The 19,600-nt window shown below is 39.7% G+C and overlaps 1 protein-coding gene across 1 annotated transcript in view; it reads right to left on the bottom strand.

Moving 5' to 3' along the window:
* Positions 1-19,600, bottom strand: part of HEATR1 (HEAT repeat containing 1) — a 48,455-nt gene that overhangs the window by 9,534 nt on the left and 19,321 nt on the right. Inside the window, exons 15-32 of the mRNA XM_063443648.1 lie at positions 18,861-19,072; positions 17,622-17,743; positions 14,519-14,704; positions 13,854-14,037; positions 12,817-12,965; positions 12,092-12,284; positions 11,828-12,000; positions 11,143-11,286; positions 9,647-9,889; positions 7,754-7,885; positions 5,068-5,180; positions 4,679-4,822; positions 4,412-4,530; positions 3,185-3,306; positions 2,713-2,841; positions 1,850-2,210; positions 886-1,052; positions 174-220 (exon numbers count right to left, since the gene is read on the bottom strand). Of these exons, the coding sequence (XP_063299718.1) occupies positions 174-220; positions 886-1,052; positions 1,850-2,210; positions 2,713-2,841; positions 3,185-3,306; positions 4,412-4,530; positions 4,679-4,822; positions 5,068-5,180; positions 7,754-7,885; positions 9,647-9,889; positions 11,143-11,286; positions 11,828-12,000; positions 12,092-12,284; positions 12,817-12,965; positions 13,854-14,037; positions 14,519-14,704; positions 17,622-17,743; positions 18,861-19,072 (2,940 nt within the window). The remainder of the gene's footprint in view (positions 1-173; positions 221-885; positions 1,053-1,849; positions 2,211-2,712; positions 2,842-3,184; positions 3,307-4,411; positions 4,531-4,678; positions 4,823-5,067; positions 5,181-7,753; positions 7,886-9,646; positions 9,890-11,142; positions 11,287-11,827; positions 12,001-12,091; positions 12,285-12,816; positions 12,966-13,853; positions 14,038-14,518; positions 14,705-17,621; positions 17,744-18,860; positions 19,073-19,600) is intronic.

The raw sequence follows: 19,600 nt of genomic DNA, 5'->3' as shown, positions 1-19,600 counted from the left end.
TGGTGACAGGGAACAGCTGTTTGCAGGAAGTATTTGACAGTAGTGAAACAAAAATAAAGTATATATTTTTCATTGGGACACTGCTGTCACATGTGAACGAGATTTGAGTCATACAATCAGGCCAGAGGCATCAAGAAAAAAAATAAAAAAAAATAAGCAAAACTAAAATTTACCTCTGTTCCATTTTTTTCAGCTTTTCAGCAAACTCACATTCAACAACCTGAAATTGGGAAAAAAAAATAATAAGCAGCCGGCTTAACTTATCAATTACAAGCAAGATATAACTTAAGCATTTGATGGAGGTGGCAAATAGGGGGCTTTAACAATGACTTCCATACAGCATAGCCATTACAATGAGTCGCAGTGGTGATGGTGCTTGAATCGTTTCTTTAAGCGTGACTTGTGAAAATAAACAATGTTGGTTGACAATGTACAGCGTATTTTTCCATGTTTTCAAAAAAATATACACAAATGTGGCAAATTTGTCAACAACACATAGTTGAAGAAATTATCTGTAGAATATTGGACTTCAAATTATTTAGAACTTGCGCCTGTTATAGGTAAGACTAGGAAGAGTGCCGCCTTCTACAAAGTAAGGTTGTCTTTTTCTACTAAAGTATTTTATTTCCTTGAGATAAATCAGACTGTGCATTATTAAAAATACCAGTTATCCCTAGATTAAAACAAGCAAAGTTACCAAGTACACGTTATGTCATCTGATCAATGTACTTTGTTGGAGGTGACACTAGCCCTTTAAAAAGTAAAGTGACATTTAAGCCAGGGAGAGTATTCTTATTTAAAGAGCTTACAATATAACAAGCACACTAATAAATGGATAAATCAAATCGAATTTAGGTTTTGTGTATTTCATGGGCCAGAGCTTACCTTGCCAACAAAACTGTGTGAAGCTAAATGTTGTGCCATAAAGGACACAGACAGGAACTTGAAATGTCGAAGCTGCTTAGCAGAGTGAGTCTCCATGTTAAAGAGATCCACTTCAGGAACCTGGGATTTTGGCTTCCGTGCCTTACTTGTTTTTTTCTCGTGCTCATCTGTAATTGCAAGAAAATAAGAGAAAATTGTAATGAAGTCTATACACACACACACACACACACAAACATAAATCGCACCCTACTCTATATTTAAATCTGGTGGTTTAATATATATTTTACAATTTCATCTTTCAACCACAACTATTCCCACCTTTTTCATCTCTTAATATAAGCACCCTGACCACTTTATCTTCCTGATGTTCAATCTCCTCACGCATTGTATGAGGATGCTGAATGGTCAATCAAGGCATCTCATAGGATTTAAAGCTCCTCGATGAAAAGCATTTAATTGGACAAGATGTCATCAAGCCTGATGATGACATCAGAGAGACAGATCGGCTGCTCAGAGGAAGCTATGTCAGTGCTGGAGGAGTACAGTGTTATAATAAAAAGTCCAATATAACACACACTGCCTGGCTAATTCTGTGATATCTATATTTTTATTTTTTTTTGAGGGGGGCTATAGTGTCCCTTTAACGGTGCAAGGTTTGGCCAAACCTACCAGAAATCCAAATTTGCAACTCAGAAATTGAAGGTAGGTGCGCTCTAGCAGAGTGTGACTGCCGCTTCCATTAGCTTCATGGATTGACAGCCATGGAGGCGTTTCCAATATGAGTTTACAAGCATCAATTTCAAATAGAAATCAGCACTTATAAACTGCAATTAAGGGGAGATGCTTCTCACACAAAGTACTTCTGTAAGCTGGAGTGTCCCTTTAAACATATCTCCAGCAAGCTGTGCAATAGTTCAGGGCAATATAACAATATATATATATATATATTCATACATAAAATTACCTTCATCTTTATTTTCTGGTAGCTTGCTAAGGAATTGCAGTAATTGGATCAAACTTTCAATTTGATCGTAGACACTAAATTCGCAGCAGATAGATACCCAGAACTCGGTATCTCTCTCCAGTACTGCATCCTTTTCTCCATTGGTTGCCATAGTAACAGTTTTTGTAACATGTTGTTGGAAAACAAAAACAAGCAGCATCCAGAGGAATCTCTTTGGCCCAACAGTGTTGATTAGCTGTGACAAAATGGGTAACCGCCGGTGCTCTGGGACATGAGGAACCGCATCCACAAATACATGGATAATGTTTCCGACCACCTGTTCCATATCTTCCCTGGCCTCTTCAGATGCTCCCTCACCTGCCTGTGTCAATGGAAAACATTAGAACACCTTAAAAGCATCACCACCTTACTATCTACTTACTACAACAGAATGTGTGTTTACAATGGCAAGTTAAAAGAACACTGAAGGGAAAAAAATTCAACAGGCAATATCTTGCCATTAATAAACTAAACTAAATTTTTTCCCCTACTACTGCATTATGTTACAATACATATAGCCATACAAACTGTAAGGATAAGCAGGTATTAGTTAGAAGACTAGATATTGACAACTAGATGAAGAATGATAATTATTATATAAAGTTTTCATCATTTATGATAAGGTGAGATTTGTGTTTATTATTTTGAATTATTTGGAACTATATGTTGGTATGTTCGAATGGTATATTTGGTAACTTAATTCTGAGTATGACAACTTGGTGTATAAAAAAAGTTAATAACTTTAACAAACTAAATTAAAAATGAAGCGCAGAATAAAAATATGGGAGACAAATTCTAAAAGTTCAACACAGATTCCCTCCTACCTGTATAAGTGCAGGGATCACAGTTTGCACAGTCTTACTGATGACCTGGAAGCTGTAGGTGTCATCAAGGCGCATGACATTGGCTCCCATGAAGGTGAAAATAGGCATAATATTGTGCAGGACTTTATCCTGTAGTGGAGAGTAAGAGTACATGGTTAAACATGGAATATCGCAGTTTGCTCATAAATGCAGAACAGAAGGGATCGCAGTAGTATTGTCTCCATGATAAACAAAAGTAGTGCCACCATGTCAGATTTTTAGGAATATCTGACTTTAACAGAGTTGGGGTGCATTATATTAGGTCAGAAATGTGGTTTTCCTAGTAGAACTTTTGAGAGGTTTTGTGACTCTCACAATAAAAGACTTGAAAATGAAATAATTAAGACGGAACAAAAAAAAGTTCTGACATTGCCGAAACGATACGGTTGTTAACCAGGCGAAGTACAATGAACTAAACGTCGCTTGTCCTTACAGGGAAGATTCCAGCAGCAGCTCCAAGGAGTAGCAGGGCTTGGTGGTGTGTCTGTGGCATGTCAGAGGTCCGGACACATTGCACAATCAACTCCACATTGAATTTCTCCTCATCCAGGACATCTAAAAGTTGGATATATTAGAAGTTATTTTTAGGTTATTCTGTGAACAGCACTAAAAATATTCTTACATGTATGTTTGTCAATTTTGCTACAGATCATGTCTTTTTCATTTTAACAAAGAACAAAATGAGTTGCCCAAAAAATAAAATTTTAGTTTTCATTCTCTAAAAAAGTTAGTGTGGTTATAGGCAGCCATTCACTAAAGCATGAATTGTTGGGAATTCAAAGTGACCTCATTTAAAATTTTGGTCAAAACAACCCAACAAAAAAAAAAAGTTGACATTTTGCCAGTTTTAAATTCACTTTAAATTCCTGATAATTCACACTTTAATATATAATCCTGTATAGACAGACTATGTACGGTTCAGAAAACAGCACCTGAACGCACTGCTCAATTTTATATCACAACTATCCACACTCTAGTTTGTCAGATTTGATATTGGTATCGTAACCTCCTCAATAGGGCACAGATTAGCATAAGGCTAAAGTTGGCTAATTCACACAAAGAAGAGAATGGGATATTGGAGGTGTTAGGGCTGATGGAGAATCTGATCTGTCTGGGATCTGTGATATGACGGTGTTAAGAGGCACTCTACGCACCATAACCACAACAACTATATACTGTAATGGTTTGTGCCAGGCATTACCAAGCACCAACACACACAAAGAAGTCAAACTGTATTGTTTTTATTTTTTTATTGAGAATTACCTGGCTCCTCTTAGAACACAGTGTCCTTAAGGTATTCTGTGTTATCGCTAGAGTGGGAGTTCCCATTCTGCTTTAGCAATATCCATTAAGAACATAAGCTGACAATCTCACCCAATGCATGATGTCCAAAGAAGCACCACATTAATATCGCTAAAGCTTTCGACATTAGTGATATAACAGAAGATTGGAAGAATCACGGGGGCTCGGAGGACCAAATTAAGTAATGTATGACACAACAGAGACCCTGGTGCCATAACCACTAAAAATGGTATAAAGTGACGGATCTACATACACAACCCTGATAATTATTCTACAATACATTCTGCAAACGTCACACCTCACCCATACATGCCGTGCGACCTGGCCTCAAAAATAATTGTAGTAAATAGATACGCACCTTTTGGGTTTCTTTCCTCATCAGATACAATCTTTTGACAGACGCCAAGCAGACAGCTGAGGATCAGCTGCTTAGTGTATTCCAAATTCTCTTGTTCAGTAGCTGAAATTTCTAAGCACCTAGGGATACAAAACACAAAAACTAAATGTTAGGTGATTTACAATTAAAATATTTATATCAAATATGAGCTACATATAATTATAGAATTACAGTTTGAAACGATTCAATTCCTTTTTTTTTAATTTCAAATGAGAAACTAAAAAATACCTGGAGAGAAGGTAAAAGAGTGATGGCACTAAGAGCTGTGGGTCTTTAATCTTCTTCTTGTGTTGTAGCAGCTCCAGTATAATAGTGGTCCTTGGCCAGTTGATATTTTGTTCTTCTGGTGTGTTATCGGGAGCTTGTAATTTCCTGCAGGTGAGAGAAAGAATGGAAATTCAATAGCAAACCAAATACCTATGAAAAATGATATATAGGTGTGTATTTTCAACATAATAATAATTATACTAATCTGACATGACGAGTAAATTAGACAGCACAAATGACCACTTGTGGTCTAGAACTTAATTGGAGTTCAATAGATTATGTCTTGAAAAAGTAGCTAAGAGCCCTGCAAGTCTTACGTACAGTTTGGTTACAGAGGAGCGACGTCATACCTTTGCTGCTGCTGCTGCATTTTACTTCTCCTAGTTTGACGGACAGTACTAACACTTTTGTCTCTTCCTGGAGGTTCAAGCTCTGCGCTGACATGGGCTGCATTTATTGAAATCTAAAAAAAAAAAAATGAGATAATGATGGCTCTGATTCAGAAAAAGTGACCAATGAATAAGTGCCAGAAGGCCCTAAAAATTACTCTCCCAGAGTAGGGAATAACCCTCAAATATTGAACGAGAAAAAGAAGAAAGAGGAAGGGCTAAAGGAAGCCCATGTGGAGAGTAATTTAGTGGAGGAAGTCCCTACCTTTTAATCATCCTAAGGGAAAACATAAGTAAATAAAATAGATAGGAGGGTAGTGATAGACCAATCAGAGGGGAATATATACAGAAACAGCTGCTCACTTAGGCAGAAGCAAGCTGATTAATGTCCTAATTTCAAAGGTAGAAAATTATCCCCCCAGAAATGTGAAGCCTCACAGTAAATGGTTCAAAGTAGTTGAGAAGACTTAATGGAGCGAGACTGGGAGAAATGCAGTCTCTAAAGAGAGACCCTAGTAAACCCCACGTTACTCAGCCCAAACAGAAGGCCCTGTAGAGGGTAAACTGTCCCTAAGTACCTCAGCACAGTGGATAACCCACTAGTGCCTACTAGAATCCAAGTCCCTGCCTGTCTAAATAACTTAAATAAATCAAATATAAATTAATCCATAAGTGCTATCAAAAAAGTGCAAATTAAATAAATAAATGAAAGGCTAGCTCGACGCGCGTTTCGGCGTTTCAGCACGCCGTCATCAGGAGCAATTAACTTGTTAAGTTCCCTGTAGCTGTTTAAATACCTTAATACGTGATGATAACTGTTGCCGGCTGTGTGCGGTCACGTGGGTTGCCGTTCACGTCCGTCTGTTATTGGTCGGGTCACTCACTGGGTTCCGCCTTTCCCGGCCGCGTCATATGACGCGGACCAGTAGGTGATGCTAAGAGTGGGGGTGTGTGTGTGAGACGTCTCTAGCCGTGCCCCTTGTCAGCCGCGTCATATTACGCGGTATCTGACGTGGGCGGTGAGGCGTGTTCACACACAGACACGGAGTGGTATCCGCCCCCAGGAACGAGAAGTGACTTTGTCCATGGGGATAGCGAAAGGAACCTATGGTTAATGTGTAGTGCCCCAGTCCCATTAGGGGACATAGTAATCAGTACTGGATGTACTTGTTGTAACAGTTAATCTAAAGGGTACAATATCATGCAGCCCATAAGTTGGAACTATAATGTCATGTCAGTCGCATGGTGCCTAATTTAAAGGTATAGACTTGCGAAGGAGGCATGACATTTTAACATAAACAAAAATATGTACATATAAATCTAAATGCAAAAGTGGTGTATTTATTTACAGTGTAATGTATTCAAAACATAGGAATAGTGAGGACGTCCCTATAATTTATTAACATCCTAAATGAGAGAGTGCAGAGAGTCCCAATCTCCCCTCCGTGCGGTTTGTGGGATGTATTCTATCCCTATGAATTTCAATTTGTCAGCGGAATTCTGGTGGTGAATTTTGAGATGGCGTGAAATTGGGGTCTCTAAAGGTCTTCTGACCGAATTGACGTGTTCTCTTATCCTTAGTTTGAAAGGTCTAAAAGTTTTGCCAACATATTTTTGGCCACATGAGCAGGTGAGTAGGTAGATGACGCCCTCTGTCCTGCAGTTAAAGAAGGAGCGTATCGGAAAGGACTCCCTATTCTCACTGTCAGTGAATTCCTTTGTTTTTTAGTCTATGAATTCGCATGCACTACAGTGTCCACACTTATATGTTCCCTTTGGTAAATAATCTTTGCCTCCTCTTTTTAACCCCTTAAGGACCAAACTTCTGGAATAAAAGGGGATCATGACGTGTCACACATGTCATGTGTCCTTAAGGGGTTAAGGGGGCTAGATGGCTGTGTACCAGAGTGTCCGTAGGTTCTTTCCTCTCCGTGCTGTCACGGAGGGGAATGTGGTGACTACTTGTTTGACATCTGGATCAGATGTCAAGATTGGCCAGTATCGTTTTAGGGTTCCCATCATGAAGTCCCAACCCGCATCAAATGTGGCGATGCATCAAATTAATTTCTCGTCTTGTTTCTGTGTTATGTCGTCAGTAAGGAGACATTCTCGTTCGGTACTGATTGCTCTGGTATAGGCTCTCCGTAAGACCCTATTCGGGTAGCCCTTATCCTTAAAGGCGCGTCTGAGTTCCCATGCTTTAATTTTAAAATCGTCTAGGGAAGAGCAGTTACGTCTTAATCTTAAATACTGTAATAGGTTACGTGTTGTCTCCCACTAAGGGTTTTAGATAAAAAGGATCACCTGGAATATCCAAATAACATCTACCAGAAGGTGAGGATCAAAACTAAACAACAATGTTCCCTTAAAGACCCCCATTACTAAAACCATCAGTTTAATGTACAGTTACAAGGCTCACGTGTCCTATGCCACTAGCTAGTCCTTAAAAGTTACTTGATGTAACAGCCAATGTCCATGGGATATCCAACAGGAGTGAAGCTGTATATATTCTACAGTTAGTGCAAAGTATAGATCCTACAAAATCATATACATAGAAAAACAGTTGTGAGGAGGGGAAAAAAAGCAGCAATATGCCAGGACATGGAATATTATAAATACATAACCACTGAAGAGCATGTAGACTTACTGCTTTAAATGAACTGTTAACAGCCTGGCCGCAGACAGGATTTTTGCAGTTTGAAAGAAGATCAAAAAGAACAGCCAGAATTTTCTGCTGAACACTTCCATCTTCCAGAGCGGCAAAGAAAGACTTGGTGATCTAAGATGAAGAATTTACATGTAACCATTATTGTACCAAGAATTCACATAAAACAAACATCCCAAAAAACAAACATTAACCACTCGCTCTCGCACATTTATACTTCACTTAAGCTACATCTAGAACAGTAAACTAATTTGATTCACTAACTTGATTATTCGATCATCAACGGCTTTAAAGTACATAAATAGCTCTAAGTACCGTATATACTCGAGTATAAGCCGACCCGAATATAAGCCGAGGCCCCTAATTTTACCCCAAAAAACTGGGAAAACTTATTGACTCGAGTATAAGACTAGGGTGGGAAATGCAGCAGCTACTGGTAAATTTCTAAATAAAATTAGATCCTAAAAAAATTATATTAATTGAATATTTATTTACAGTGTGTGTATATAATGAATGCAGTGTGTGTGTATGAATGCAGTGTGTGTATGAGAGCAGTGTGTGTGTGTGTATGAATGCAGTGTGTGTATGAGAGCAGTGTGTGTGTGTGTGTATGAATGCAGTGTGTGTGTGTATATGAATGCAGTGTGTATGAATGCAGTGTGTGTGTGTATATGAATGCAGTGTGTATGAGTGCAGTGTGTGTGTGTTTGAATGCAGTGTGTATGAATGCAGTGTGTGTGTGTGTGTGTATGAATGCAGTGTGTGTGTGTATGAATGCAGTGTGTGTGTGTGTGTGTGTATGAATGCAGTGTGTGTGTGTGTGTGTGTGTGTGTGTGTATGAATGCAGTGTGTGTGTGTGTGTATGAATGCAGTGTGTGTGTGTGTGTGTATGAATGCAGTGTGTGTGTGTGTGTGTGTATGAATGCAGTGTGTGTATGAGTGCAGTGCGTGTGTGATGCAGAGCCTTGGTGGGGGGTGGGCATTTTTATTATTATTTTTTAATTATTATTATTTTAATATTATTATTTTTTGCTTTATTAGTAATACTTTTTTTTATTAATATTTCATTTTATTATTTAAATTATGTTATTTATTTTCGTCCCCCCTCCCTGCTTGATACATGGCAGGGAGGTGGGCTCTCACTCCCTGGTTGTCCAGTGGATGGGCTGTGTAGGAGGGGGCTGGCAGCGAGCGTTTACTTACCTCTCCTGCAGCTCCTGTCAGCTCCCTCCTCCTCCGCGGTCAGCTCCCTCTGCAAGTCCCAGTGTAAGTCTCGCGGCCGCGCGGAGCGTTGCCACAGTATGACCCCGCAGCTCTCGCGAGACTTACACTGGGACTTGCAGTGGGAGCTGACCGGACCGGCGCGGAGGACGAGGGAGCTGACAGGACCGGAGGTGAGAGAAGGGAGCTAACAGGAGAGGTAAGTAACAGCTTCCTGCCAGCCCCCAACAGCCCCTTGTCTGTATTATGGCAATGTAAGTTGCCATAATACAGACAATCGCTCGAGTATAAGACGAGTGGGGGGTTTCCAGCACAAAAAATGTGCTGAAAAACTCATCTTATACTCGAGTATATACGGTAAATAAACCGGCTGCTAGATCTCATGGCAGCCAGTATCCTTAATTGGTAAATTCTGAAGCAATAACCATCTAAACAAAAACCTGCAGTGACCGATAGAGACACATTAAGAAACATAATAAAGAATAGCTATAAAATAGTGAGCTGAATAAAGAAAGTTTAAATGTAACATCACATGCACATTAAAAAAATAAACATTAATAAAATTGAAAAGTATTAGAAATACTACCAAATAGAACAGTGCTAGTTTCTAGAAAAGACACCCTTCACCTCCCACTTTGAAATAGAAAACGTACTTGTCCGAGCGCAATGATTTGCGGAGAAGGCATTCCTGGATGGGAGGTCTGAGTGGTCTGCAATGCTCGAATGAAGATTTCCAGGCATTGGGAGTTCTTGGCCAGAAGTGGGGCAGAATGCTCATTAAACTTGCACAAGCAGAGGTGCAACAGAACAGCTTGATCTTTCAGTATCTGTCTTGTAGGAGAAGAAACCATGTCCAACAAAGTTTCCAACACAGGCAGGAGCTGCGTGAGGAGAACCTGTGAGAGAAAACAAGTTGCTTTTATCGCCTGAAAAGCCATTTCAACCAGCATTTTGTATGGTTCGGTTTCTCTTCAACAAATTTAAGATGGTCACAAATTTAGAGACACGCTTCAAGCAGCACAAAAATGCATGCTTTTTTTTTTTTTTTTCTATTGTGGAAAAAACTGCCTTGTTCCCGGACATTTAGAATTGCAATTATCGCTGTCCTACAAGCACCCTCACTGAGAGATGTGACAGCACTATTTGATAGGTCATGGTACAGGTCATGGTGCAAGCTGTAATGGTTGGGAATTCATAGCAAATGTATTAACTTCAAAGGCGAGAATCTACATCAATATTTTTTGTTTTTTTAAACAGTGCCTTTAAAAGTTTATCTTCAGCCTAGAATGTTCCTTTAGGTTTATTCTTGTGTCTTATATCTTTACAATCAGTAGTCATAATCCTGCGGTATGCAGAATTCATATGCTACATATTAAAATCAATGCATTAATCACAGAGGACCCAAAGGGAACGGTCTTGATTAGTAAATTAATTACATAGCAATGCTTTACACTAGACGACAGGACTTTCCAGCTGAATCTGGCTTCATGGCACATTTTTAGGATTCAATCAGCTATGTCACCCAATCCAAAATGTGTATTTCATAAAGATAAAATATTTTACTGAATTTCCAATCAAGTCAAAAGATTTACTAAGACAAAGTAGAATCTACTTGTCTAAGTACTTTTCCCACGCTTTTCTCTTTTGTCAAGCCCTCGGCAGTCACTAGTGACGGTTTAGGGAAAAAAGGCTTTTTTGGGATCTTCTGTAGATCTCAGTGCTGTTCTCTCGTGCATGCGCTAGAATAGAAAGCAGACATTTGCTTCTGGCAGCTAGAGCGTCAGGGGCTTTAGAAGACTGGCAGCGGCTGAGAGGGACAGACTCCCTTCAATCACTGCACTGCCAGTCACCGCCAAATTATGCAAAGGCCCCAGACGTTGACAAAGCCGCTTTAAGCAAGAGAAGAGAAAAAAAAAAAAATGATAAACCACAAACTCAAACTAATCTCCTTCTCAACAATCTTTAAAGAACACAATACCAATGAGTCTATTAAATGATGTCCAGTGGTACAAGGTATGTAACTATTCGTGTCATATATAAGCAAATTACATGGGGGTTGTAGAGGCATCTAGTTCTTTCAAGTAATATTGAGGGAAAGAAACAAAATGAAAAAACTAAATAAAGATAACAGATAACGTATTAAACAAACCTCTCCATTGACATCACCAAGTGTCTTCATCAATACTTTCCCAATATAGGACGGGCAGCTGGGTGACTGTAGAAGACTAAGAAGATTCTCCAAAGCAACAGAAAGTTTCTGTGCCTGCAAGTCCTCAAACACACAACCTAACGTCTGTGGAGTTAAAGCAACAGAAAACACATTTACACGGAGCAAAAAATAACATACATTTACAGTGTAATCCACAGTATAGCCACTTTTACACAGTACGTGTGTCATAAAAACATAGCATTTGGCCATTTGGAGTTTAAATCCTGTACTACTAGCCTGGCCTAACATTTACAAGCCACAGCTAACCCTCTCCAGCACATATTGCCATTTTAAGCTAACCTCCATATGGCTTGCATATGTCAAGTTGGCATAGCATCAAAAGATAAGGAAATTTCAAATTTAAAATATCTGTTTTTAGTTATAGAAATAGAATGCCCATAAAGATTCTCTTAGACAGTGGAAGACAGGGCTCAGTTGCCAGACGTGAACTTTCTCTTGTCAATGGTTCACAGGCTTGTAGAAAATGTGAGCCCTTTAGTAAAGTATACATTTACTGCGCAGCCTTTTACAATGGTCTGTAAAGCTAGAGGGGACTCATTTATACACCAGTACCGCAGATAATTGAAACCCACATTTCCCTTAATACTCCATAATTCTTTATTACCTGAACCACATACGTAGAATCAGCAACTATTTCTTCCGATTTTTGCAGCACACCTTGTAGAACAGGAATGAATGGGGAATCCCTTACAGGAGAGAGAGCCTGTAAACAGATGAGGGCTGCCCTGCGAACCTCTCGCACAGGGCTCATCAAGTTAACCAGCAAAGATACAGTTACTAAAAAAAAAAAAGACAGGGAAAAAGTTTACAAAATTCATACATCACATATCTACATAGAAACACAACCTGTCAATATATTAATTTCTACCTGGGAAGGAGATGGAAGTAAATTGTCTCTTTTTCTGAGCTGCCTGGGATGCCAGTAAATTGTGACCAATATACAGTGCGCGGGTTTGGAGAATTGCGTTTACTGTGCAGTCCAAAGGTTTGGAGAGATTACAGCTGTATGTCCACAAGACAGATAGAAAACTAAAAAGTTCCACATGATCTGTTAGGTGTACCTTAAAGAAGGAAAGAAAAGTTGTGAGCCATGGTGTAATGATATAATGATGGTAGAATGAGACACTAAATCTTGACTTTATTCACAGATTAAGCAAGAAATCACCAACAGAGGGTGGAAAAAAAGAGGAACTGAAAAAGATAACTATAGATTTTTTTTCACTGATCCTCCCCTCTTTTCCCCCTCTGTTTGGGTACTTTTTCCTCAATTGATCTGTGAACCAAATGGCAGGAAAACATTCCCATCAGCGTCCTGAAATCTAAATGTTTGTGTACTTGATATAAATATTTTCCAGTACGCTGATTGGCCTGTTTTTCACACCCTTTTTTAGTTTGTTCAAATGTTTCCAAGAATACTTTTCGATGGACGATATTTGGCTGAACGGAGCAGGCATATGAACGATCGTTGGACATCCTAAACAAAATTTACAATTTGGGAAATATAATTCTACCCAACTTTCCCGCCATGCACAAGTCTATCCAACATGTGACTCTTGCAGCATACGACACACACAGAAATTACACAATGTATACCTGAAATAAGCAACCCATGAGAGCTCTAAAGTTGATGGCATATGGACCTTCACTGGCACCCCAAATGATCACTTCAAACAGGCCAATGAGGATCTGCAAGTAGATTTTGCTCGGACTATCCATAGTCTCGGGATTCCACCAAACTTCACCTGTGGATAAGACAGGAGAATAAATCAATGTACAGCATTAAATGTTAAGCATGCCATACATCTATGTGCTCGAAATCCCAGATGACATTGTTCTGTCTGTTATTAGTAAACATGGTATCATCCTGAACTGCGCATAGAACACGTAAAAAAGGTTTCCATCGCAGACTTATCAAACCAGAACTATTTTGTTACTTCACTTACCAAAAGCCAAGTAAATATTGCAGAAAGTACTTAAGAATCTTGTTTTGGGATTTGTCGGGTTTTTGTTTTATACTCGATGTAGCAATTTAAATAAAATTCCTTTAGTTATTTCAGTGTCTTGAATGTCAAGTATAATACAAGTTATTTTTACTTTCAGCACTTACCATTATCATTGTGAAACATCCCTTTAAAATGCCAGCGTGCCACTCGAAAGTAATTCTAACTTTATTACAGGTTTTGCGGACAAATTACACATAAAACCTCTCTTTAAAAAATGGAGCAATTTGTTCTGCCGAAGCAACAGTAAGCACAATGCAACTATGTCAGACACAAAGTCCGTACTTCAGTATAATCTGTAGTGGAACTAGCAATAGGGAATACAGCCATTTTATAAAACAGGTCAATTGGATAAATTAAGACAAACTATAAACATAATTCATTTTAAGCAGCACATATTTATTACATTAACAATACAGAGGCTGGTCATTTAAAAAGCAAAACAAGGTTATTTTAGTATGGTGTCTGGAGGTCCTGGCCACCATTTTACCATATGGAGCTAAACTAATTTCAAACAATTTAACTCCAAAGTCCTGGGGTACCCATCTGCCCAACCCCAATACAGAAGTTTCCTCCCTGGGCACCAGTAAAAGGGCCAAGTGGTATATTTTGTGTGGGGAAAAAGCTCACCTTTAGAAAAGGAATCTGGACACCGGAGACTGCGTATAAAGCTTCTCAAAAGAACCATATGCAAAACAGCTTCTTCCTTGAGTGTAGAGTGTCCAGCATTAAGTTTTTCTATGTATTCACTTAACAGTTGTACTTGTAGATGATCCTCACTCATAGTGTCCAGAAGCCATTTTTTGTTGATTTCCTGGGAAAATAAGATTAGATCAGGCATGCTTAGCAGTATTCGAGATTAATATTTGTCCATTGTAGATAGGTACAAAGAAACTTAATTCAATGCGTAACATTCTGAACACAAATACGTAGGAGCCGGTCTAGTAAAATAGAGCGTGTAAATATTGTTTACAATAATATGTCATGTTGAAATATACATGCCAACAATTTTGAGAGGTGGCTACAGACCCACGGGATGTGATGTATGGAAATGTGGCCATGACAGCAGTAACACAAGGGTCACAAAACAAATGTACTACTTGGTAAAATTATAGAAAAGTGAACAATTGAAAGAAATAGGCACATTTAAACTTACACTGGAAAAACACTGGGGATTTTAGATTTAGAAATCTAGATCTCTGGGGATATTTGGTATTGCCCAGGACTTTTTAAAATGATAACTAACAGACACGTTAAACATGCACGCTTTCTAGAAACAATAAAAAGGTTATTACCTCTGTTGATACTGATACATCAATCATTTTAATTCTCTTTTCGAGTAGCTGGAAAACCTGAGCAGCGGTGTTGAGGTCCTGTTGGCTACAGCATGCTTGGATGAGAGCGCAGGAGACAAGGTGGAATGTTACCTTCTGCCTCACCTTGTCAGAATCGTTTTCAACTTCCTGTATCATGAGTTCCATCTGCATAAACATGTGATGTGAGACAATGTATATGTTGCACACACGTATCTACATACAAACAGTGGCGTACATACCGGGGTCGCAGGGGTCGCGGCTGCGACCGGGCCCGGCCGCCCTGCGACCCAGGTATGTACTCACTGGGCCAGCCTCTTCTCCTGGGGGGCCCAGGAGCCGGCCACCTCCGGGCCCCCCGAGGCTGGCCCTGCTTACACCCGGCGGGCAGTCAGGCTGGCGGGCGCGCGAGGGAGCACTGTCCCCTGAGTGCTCCCTCTTCAGCTCCCTCGCGCACCGCACTGAAACCGGAGCCGGAAGATGACGTAATCTTCCGGCTCCGGCATCAGTACGCGGCGCGCGAGGGAGCACCCAGGGGACAGTGCTCCCTCGCGCGCCCGCCAGCCTGACTGCCCGCCGGGTGACACCACTGGACCCCAGGGAATCCCCTCAGCTCTCCCACAGGTAAGGAGGCTGGGGGGATTAAATAGAAAAAAAAAAAAAAACGTGTGTGTGTGTGAGAGTGTGTGTTAGTGTGAGTGTGTGTTAGTGTGAGTGTGAGTGTGTGTGAGTGTGAGTGTGTGTTAGTGTGAGTGTGTGTTAGTGTGAGTGTATGTTCGTGTGAGTGTATGTTCGTGTGAGTGTATGTTCGTGTGAGTGTATGTTCGTGTGAGTGTATGTTCGTGTGAGTGTATGTTCGTGTGAGTGTATGTTCGTGTGAGTGTATGTTCGTGTGAGTGTATGTTAGTGAGTGTATGTTAGTGTGAGTGTATGTTCGTGTGAGTGTATGTTCGTGTGAGTGTATGTTAGTGAGTGTATGTTAGTGAGTGTATGTTAGTGAGTGTATGTTAGTGTATGTTAGTTAGTGTGTGTGTGTGTGTGTATGTTAGTGAGTGTATGTTAGTGAGTGAGTGTGTTAGAGTGTGTGTGTGTAAGTGTTTGTCTTAGTGTTAGAGTGTGTGTGTGTTAGTATTAGAGTGTGTGTTGGAGTGTGCGTGTTAGTGTTAGAGTGTGTGTCTGTTAGTGAGTGTGTATGTATGTTTGTCACTGAGTGTGTGTCTGTCAGTTAATGTGTGCGTGTGGGGATCTCTCCGCCCCGATCCGCCTCTCAGCTCCGAATGCGCATGCGTGGCAAGAGCCACGCGCGCATTCAAACCGCCCATAGGAAAGCATTACTCAATGCTTTCCTATGGACGTTCAGCGTCTTCTCACTGTGATTTTCACAGTGAGAAACGCAGAAAATCCTCTAGCGGCTGTCAATGAGACAGCCTCTAGAGGCTGGATTAACCCTCAGTGAAACATAGCAGTTTCTCTGAAACTGCTATGTTTTCAGCTGCAGGGTTAAAACTAGAGAGACCTGGCACCCAGACCACTTCATTGAGCTGATGTGATCTGGGTGTCTGTAGTGGTCCTTTAAGTGTATGTGTTTATGCATGCACTGGCGTACATAACGTGGTCGCAGCCCTGCGACCAGGTGCTTGCCGCCATGTGTTGCGGCCCCAGCCCGCGCAGAGTAAGCGCGCGCGCGGGGGGGGGCCCACGGATCAGTTTTCGCACCGGGGCCCCATGGGTTGTGTGTACGCCACTGCATACAAACATATATATATATATATATATATATCATTAAAGGGACACTATAGTCACCTGAACAACTTTAGCTTAATGAAGCAGTTTTGGTGTATAGAACATGCCCCTTGCAGCCTCACTGCTCAATCCTCTGCCATTTCGGAGTTAAATCCCTTTGTTTATGAACCCTAGTCACACCTCCCTGCACGTGACTTGCACAGCCTTCCATAAACACTTCCTGTAAAGAGAGCCCTATTTAGGCTTTCTTTATTACAAGTTCTGTTTATTTGAGATTTTTGTATCCCCTGCTATGTTAATAGCTTGCTAGACCCTGCAAGAGACTCCTGTATGTGATTAAAGTTCAATTTAGAGATTGAGATAAAATTATTTAAGGTAAATTACATCTGTTTGAAAGTGAAACCAGTTTTTTTTTTCCATGCAGGCTCTGTCAATCATAGCCAGGGGAGGTGTGGCTAGGGCTGCATAAACAGAAACAAAGTGATTTAACTCCTAAATGGCAGTGAATTAAGCAGTGAAATTGCAGGGGAATGATCTATACACTAAAACTGCTTTATTTAGCTAAAGTAATTTAGGTGACTATAGTGTTCCTTTAAGCCTTAAAATCAAATAATGAAAAACAGCAAAGAAGCAGGGTTTGACATACTACATACATATAGAGACTGATAATTACTGCTCCAAATATACTGAATGTACCATAAAAATTAACAGCAACTATCTAGTATTTGCAAGTGGCAGGGTATGGAGTGCTATTCATCAGCATTATTACAGATTTGAAGAGACATGGTCTGTTCTCTGAAAGTTAAGTCTGGTAAGGTCTCCTCTCAGCCTGCTGCTTGGTGATTTAAGGGAACTTTTATTCAACTATCAATCCCAAAATAGCGACAATGTTTTGGCAGCCTTCAATGTCCATTGCTTTGAGAAAGACACAGAAGTTTGTAAAATGTTGCAACACTTTTTTGATTCGATGGCTGAATATCATCTCATTTATATCACCAGCATCACTGGATTTATCTACTGGAGTCCAGTAAAGGGGACTTGCATCTGCAACTAAACCAGGAGGTTCATAGGAGTGAGTGCATGACACAAAGTTTAATTACGTATCTAATAAAGACAGTTCTATACCAACTCATCTCTGTAAAAGCTACTGGTTCTGCACTGTATAAGGGGATTGGGTAGGGCAGTGGATGAAAGTAATAGACTTATATTTTCAAAGCACTTCTGAACCTAGGGAGACTTCATCATGACAATCCAGACACGCTCAAGTATCTGCTGAGAATTGACACATAAGGGTATCCATTCTGGAAATTATCACATGTTTACAAACATTATACGGATTTACCATTTGCAAACAAGAAGAGGCATCCAGCGCAGTCATATTCTTTAACAACAGTCGGACCAGACTGCCATTTACCAGAGCAAGTATTTGTGCAGGCTTAGCATTTTTTACTGTGTCATCAAGCACTGTGAATAAAACACACTTATTGAGCGCATATGATAGTTTTACATATATTAGAAAAACACAGTTACAAGTAAACCACGATACTCACTGTTTAATCTTAAATTATCCCGTGTTTAAAGAACAACTGTCACCTCAAAACATTTAAGAATATACTGTAATCCTTTCATTAAGTATTGAAAATAAGGTTTTTTTTATTAAATGAAGTATATGTACACAAAATGAGAAAAAATGCTTCCCTACCTTTAGTATATGACGGGATCCTTCCGCATGCACCATCATTTAAGCAGTGTGTGAAAACAGACAATTTCTATGATTTTCCCTCACTCACTCCCTGCACAAAAACAGGGAAGACTATAGAGATTGTCAGTTTCCAAACATTCCCAAAATGTAGAGGGGTAATGCACACGATATTATTATAAGCGGAATACGTCCACCACCAGGGTGCTCCAGATTCCCAAAAACATCCAGCAGTGATAAATATAGCTATCCTAGAACACCTGATGGTTTCTTTCAGAAGGCAGTCTTTATAAGGTGTACAAAAGTGAAAACGTTTCGTCACCTCCTAAGCCTTTGCCAAAACGGTGTCTTCACCTTTGAATCAGGTGTGCCAGGATAGTTATAGTTTTGAAACACGGTCCGACCCAAGGTATATTTGCATATGGCTGAAAGATCTGGTCATGTACTATAGGTAGGGATGATTTTTCAATTTTTTTTTTTATTATACACGTACTTATGGGGGGGGAAAAAATCTATTTCCTTTCAATACTTTGATGAAAGGATCATCATTTTAAAAATATTTTTGAGTAGCTTGTTGTCAAACAGTCAAAACTATGTTCTTGTTGGGCAAAGTTGTTTAATAACAAATACAAAAGAATTAGGAATCCTTGATGTTTAAATTGTTGTGGTTTATGTTCCTTTTGGCCTAACAGGCCAAGCACAAAATGTGTCCACTAGTCTCACAGTCAGTGGGTCACAAGACACATGTCAACTCACAAATAAGTAGCCACAAGTGAAAATTGTGAGCCGACATGTTACGGAAACATTAATATTAACCCAATAAACATGTCTTCATCAGCTTTTATCTAGCTATAACTTCCACTCGGACAGTAGTTGTCATACCTTCCGGCCAGCCCTTCAGGAGAGGAAGAAGGTCACATATACCACTCCTTGCCAGATACTGGGCCATTTTCTGTTCAGCAGAGTTCGTGTCACTGTTTGTAAACACCAAGTATGGCATCAGGATCATTAACATTCCAGTGCTCAGGGCAGGATCATCTTTTATTGACGTTTCCTGGACCAGCAGAACTGTTGCCTCTTCAAGAACTCTGTACCTATAAAACAGAAGACATTTGTCACATATTCCAGGAAACAACAATTCAGAATTTGTTTTGGCATTAAAAAATAAATACATTAAAAAAAAAAATAAGCTTAGGCAACAGCAATGTGTGCAAGCAAAGGTGCTTTAGGGGTCTGTAGTGTCCCTTTAACCCTTTGAGGCTTAATCTATTAGCTATATGTTACACTTGGAACATGTAGTTGATCAGTTATTTGTATGAAACCAAATCATGGTTTTTCAGGTGCCGACACACCTTTGTCTAGGGGGATGAAAATATGAATATATATATATATATATATATATATATATATATACACATATATACACACACACTTGTAGTAAGTCAATGACAAGAACTTTACTTCTCTTAATAGATGAAGAGTTTATTTCTATGAAATAGTATCACTCAGATCCACAGAGTTACACCAAGAACATCCAAATACAATATAACATAATGGAAGAGAGATTGCACCTACTTATATGTCATGCAAGTCTCCCCACCACCCCCCAAAAAATGCAAACT

This window comes from Pelobates fuscus, chromosome 2 (genome assembly GCF_036172605.1).
Source record: "Pelobates fuscus isolate aPelFus1 chromosome 2, aPelFus1.pri, whole genome shotgun sequence".
Classification (NCBI taxonomy): domain Eukaryota; kingdom Metazoa; phylum Chordata; class Amphibia; order Anura; family Pelobatidae; genus Pelobates; species Pelobates fuscus.
This window is presented reverse-complemented; position numbering and strand designations above follow the sequence as displayed.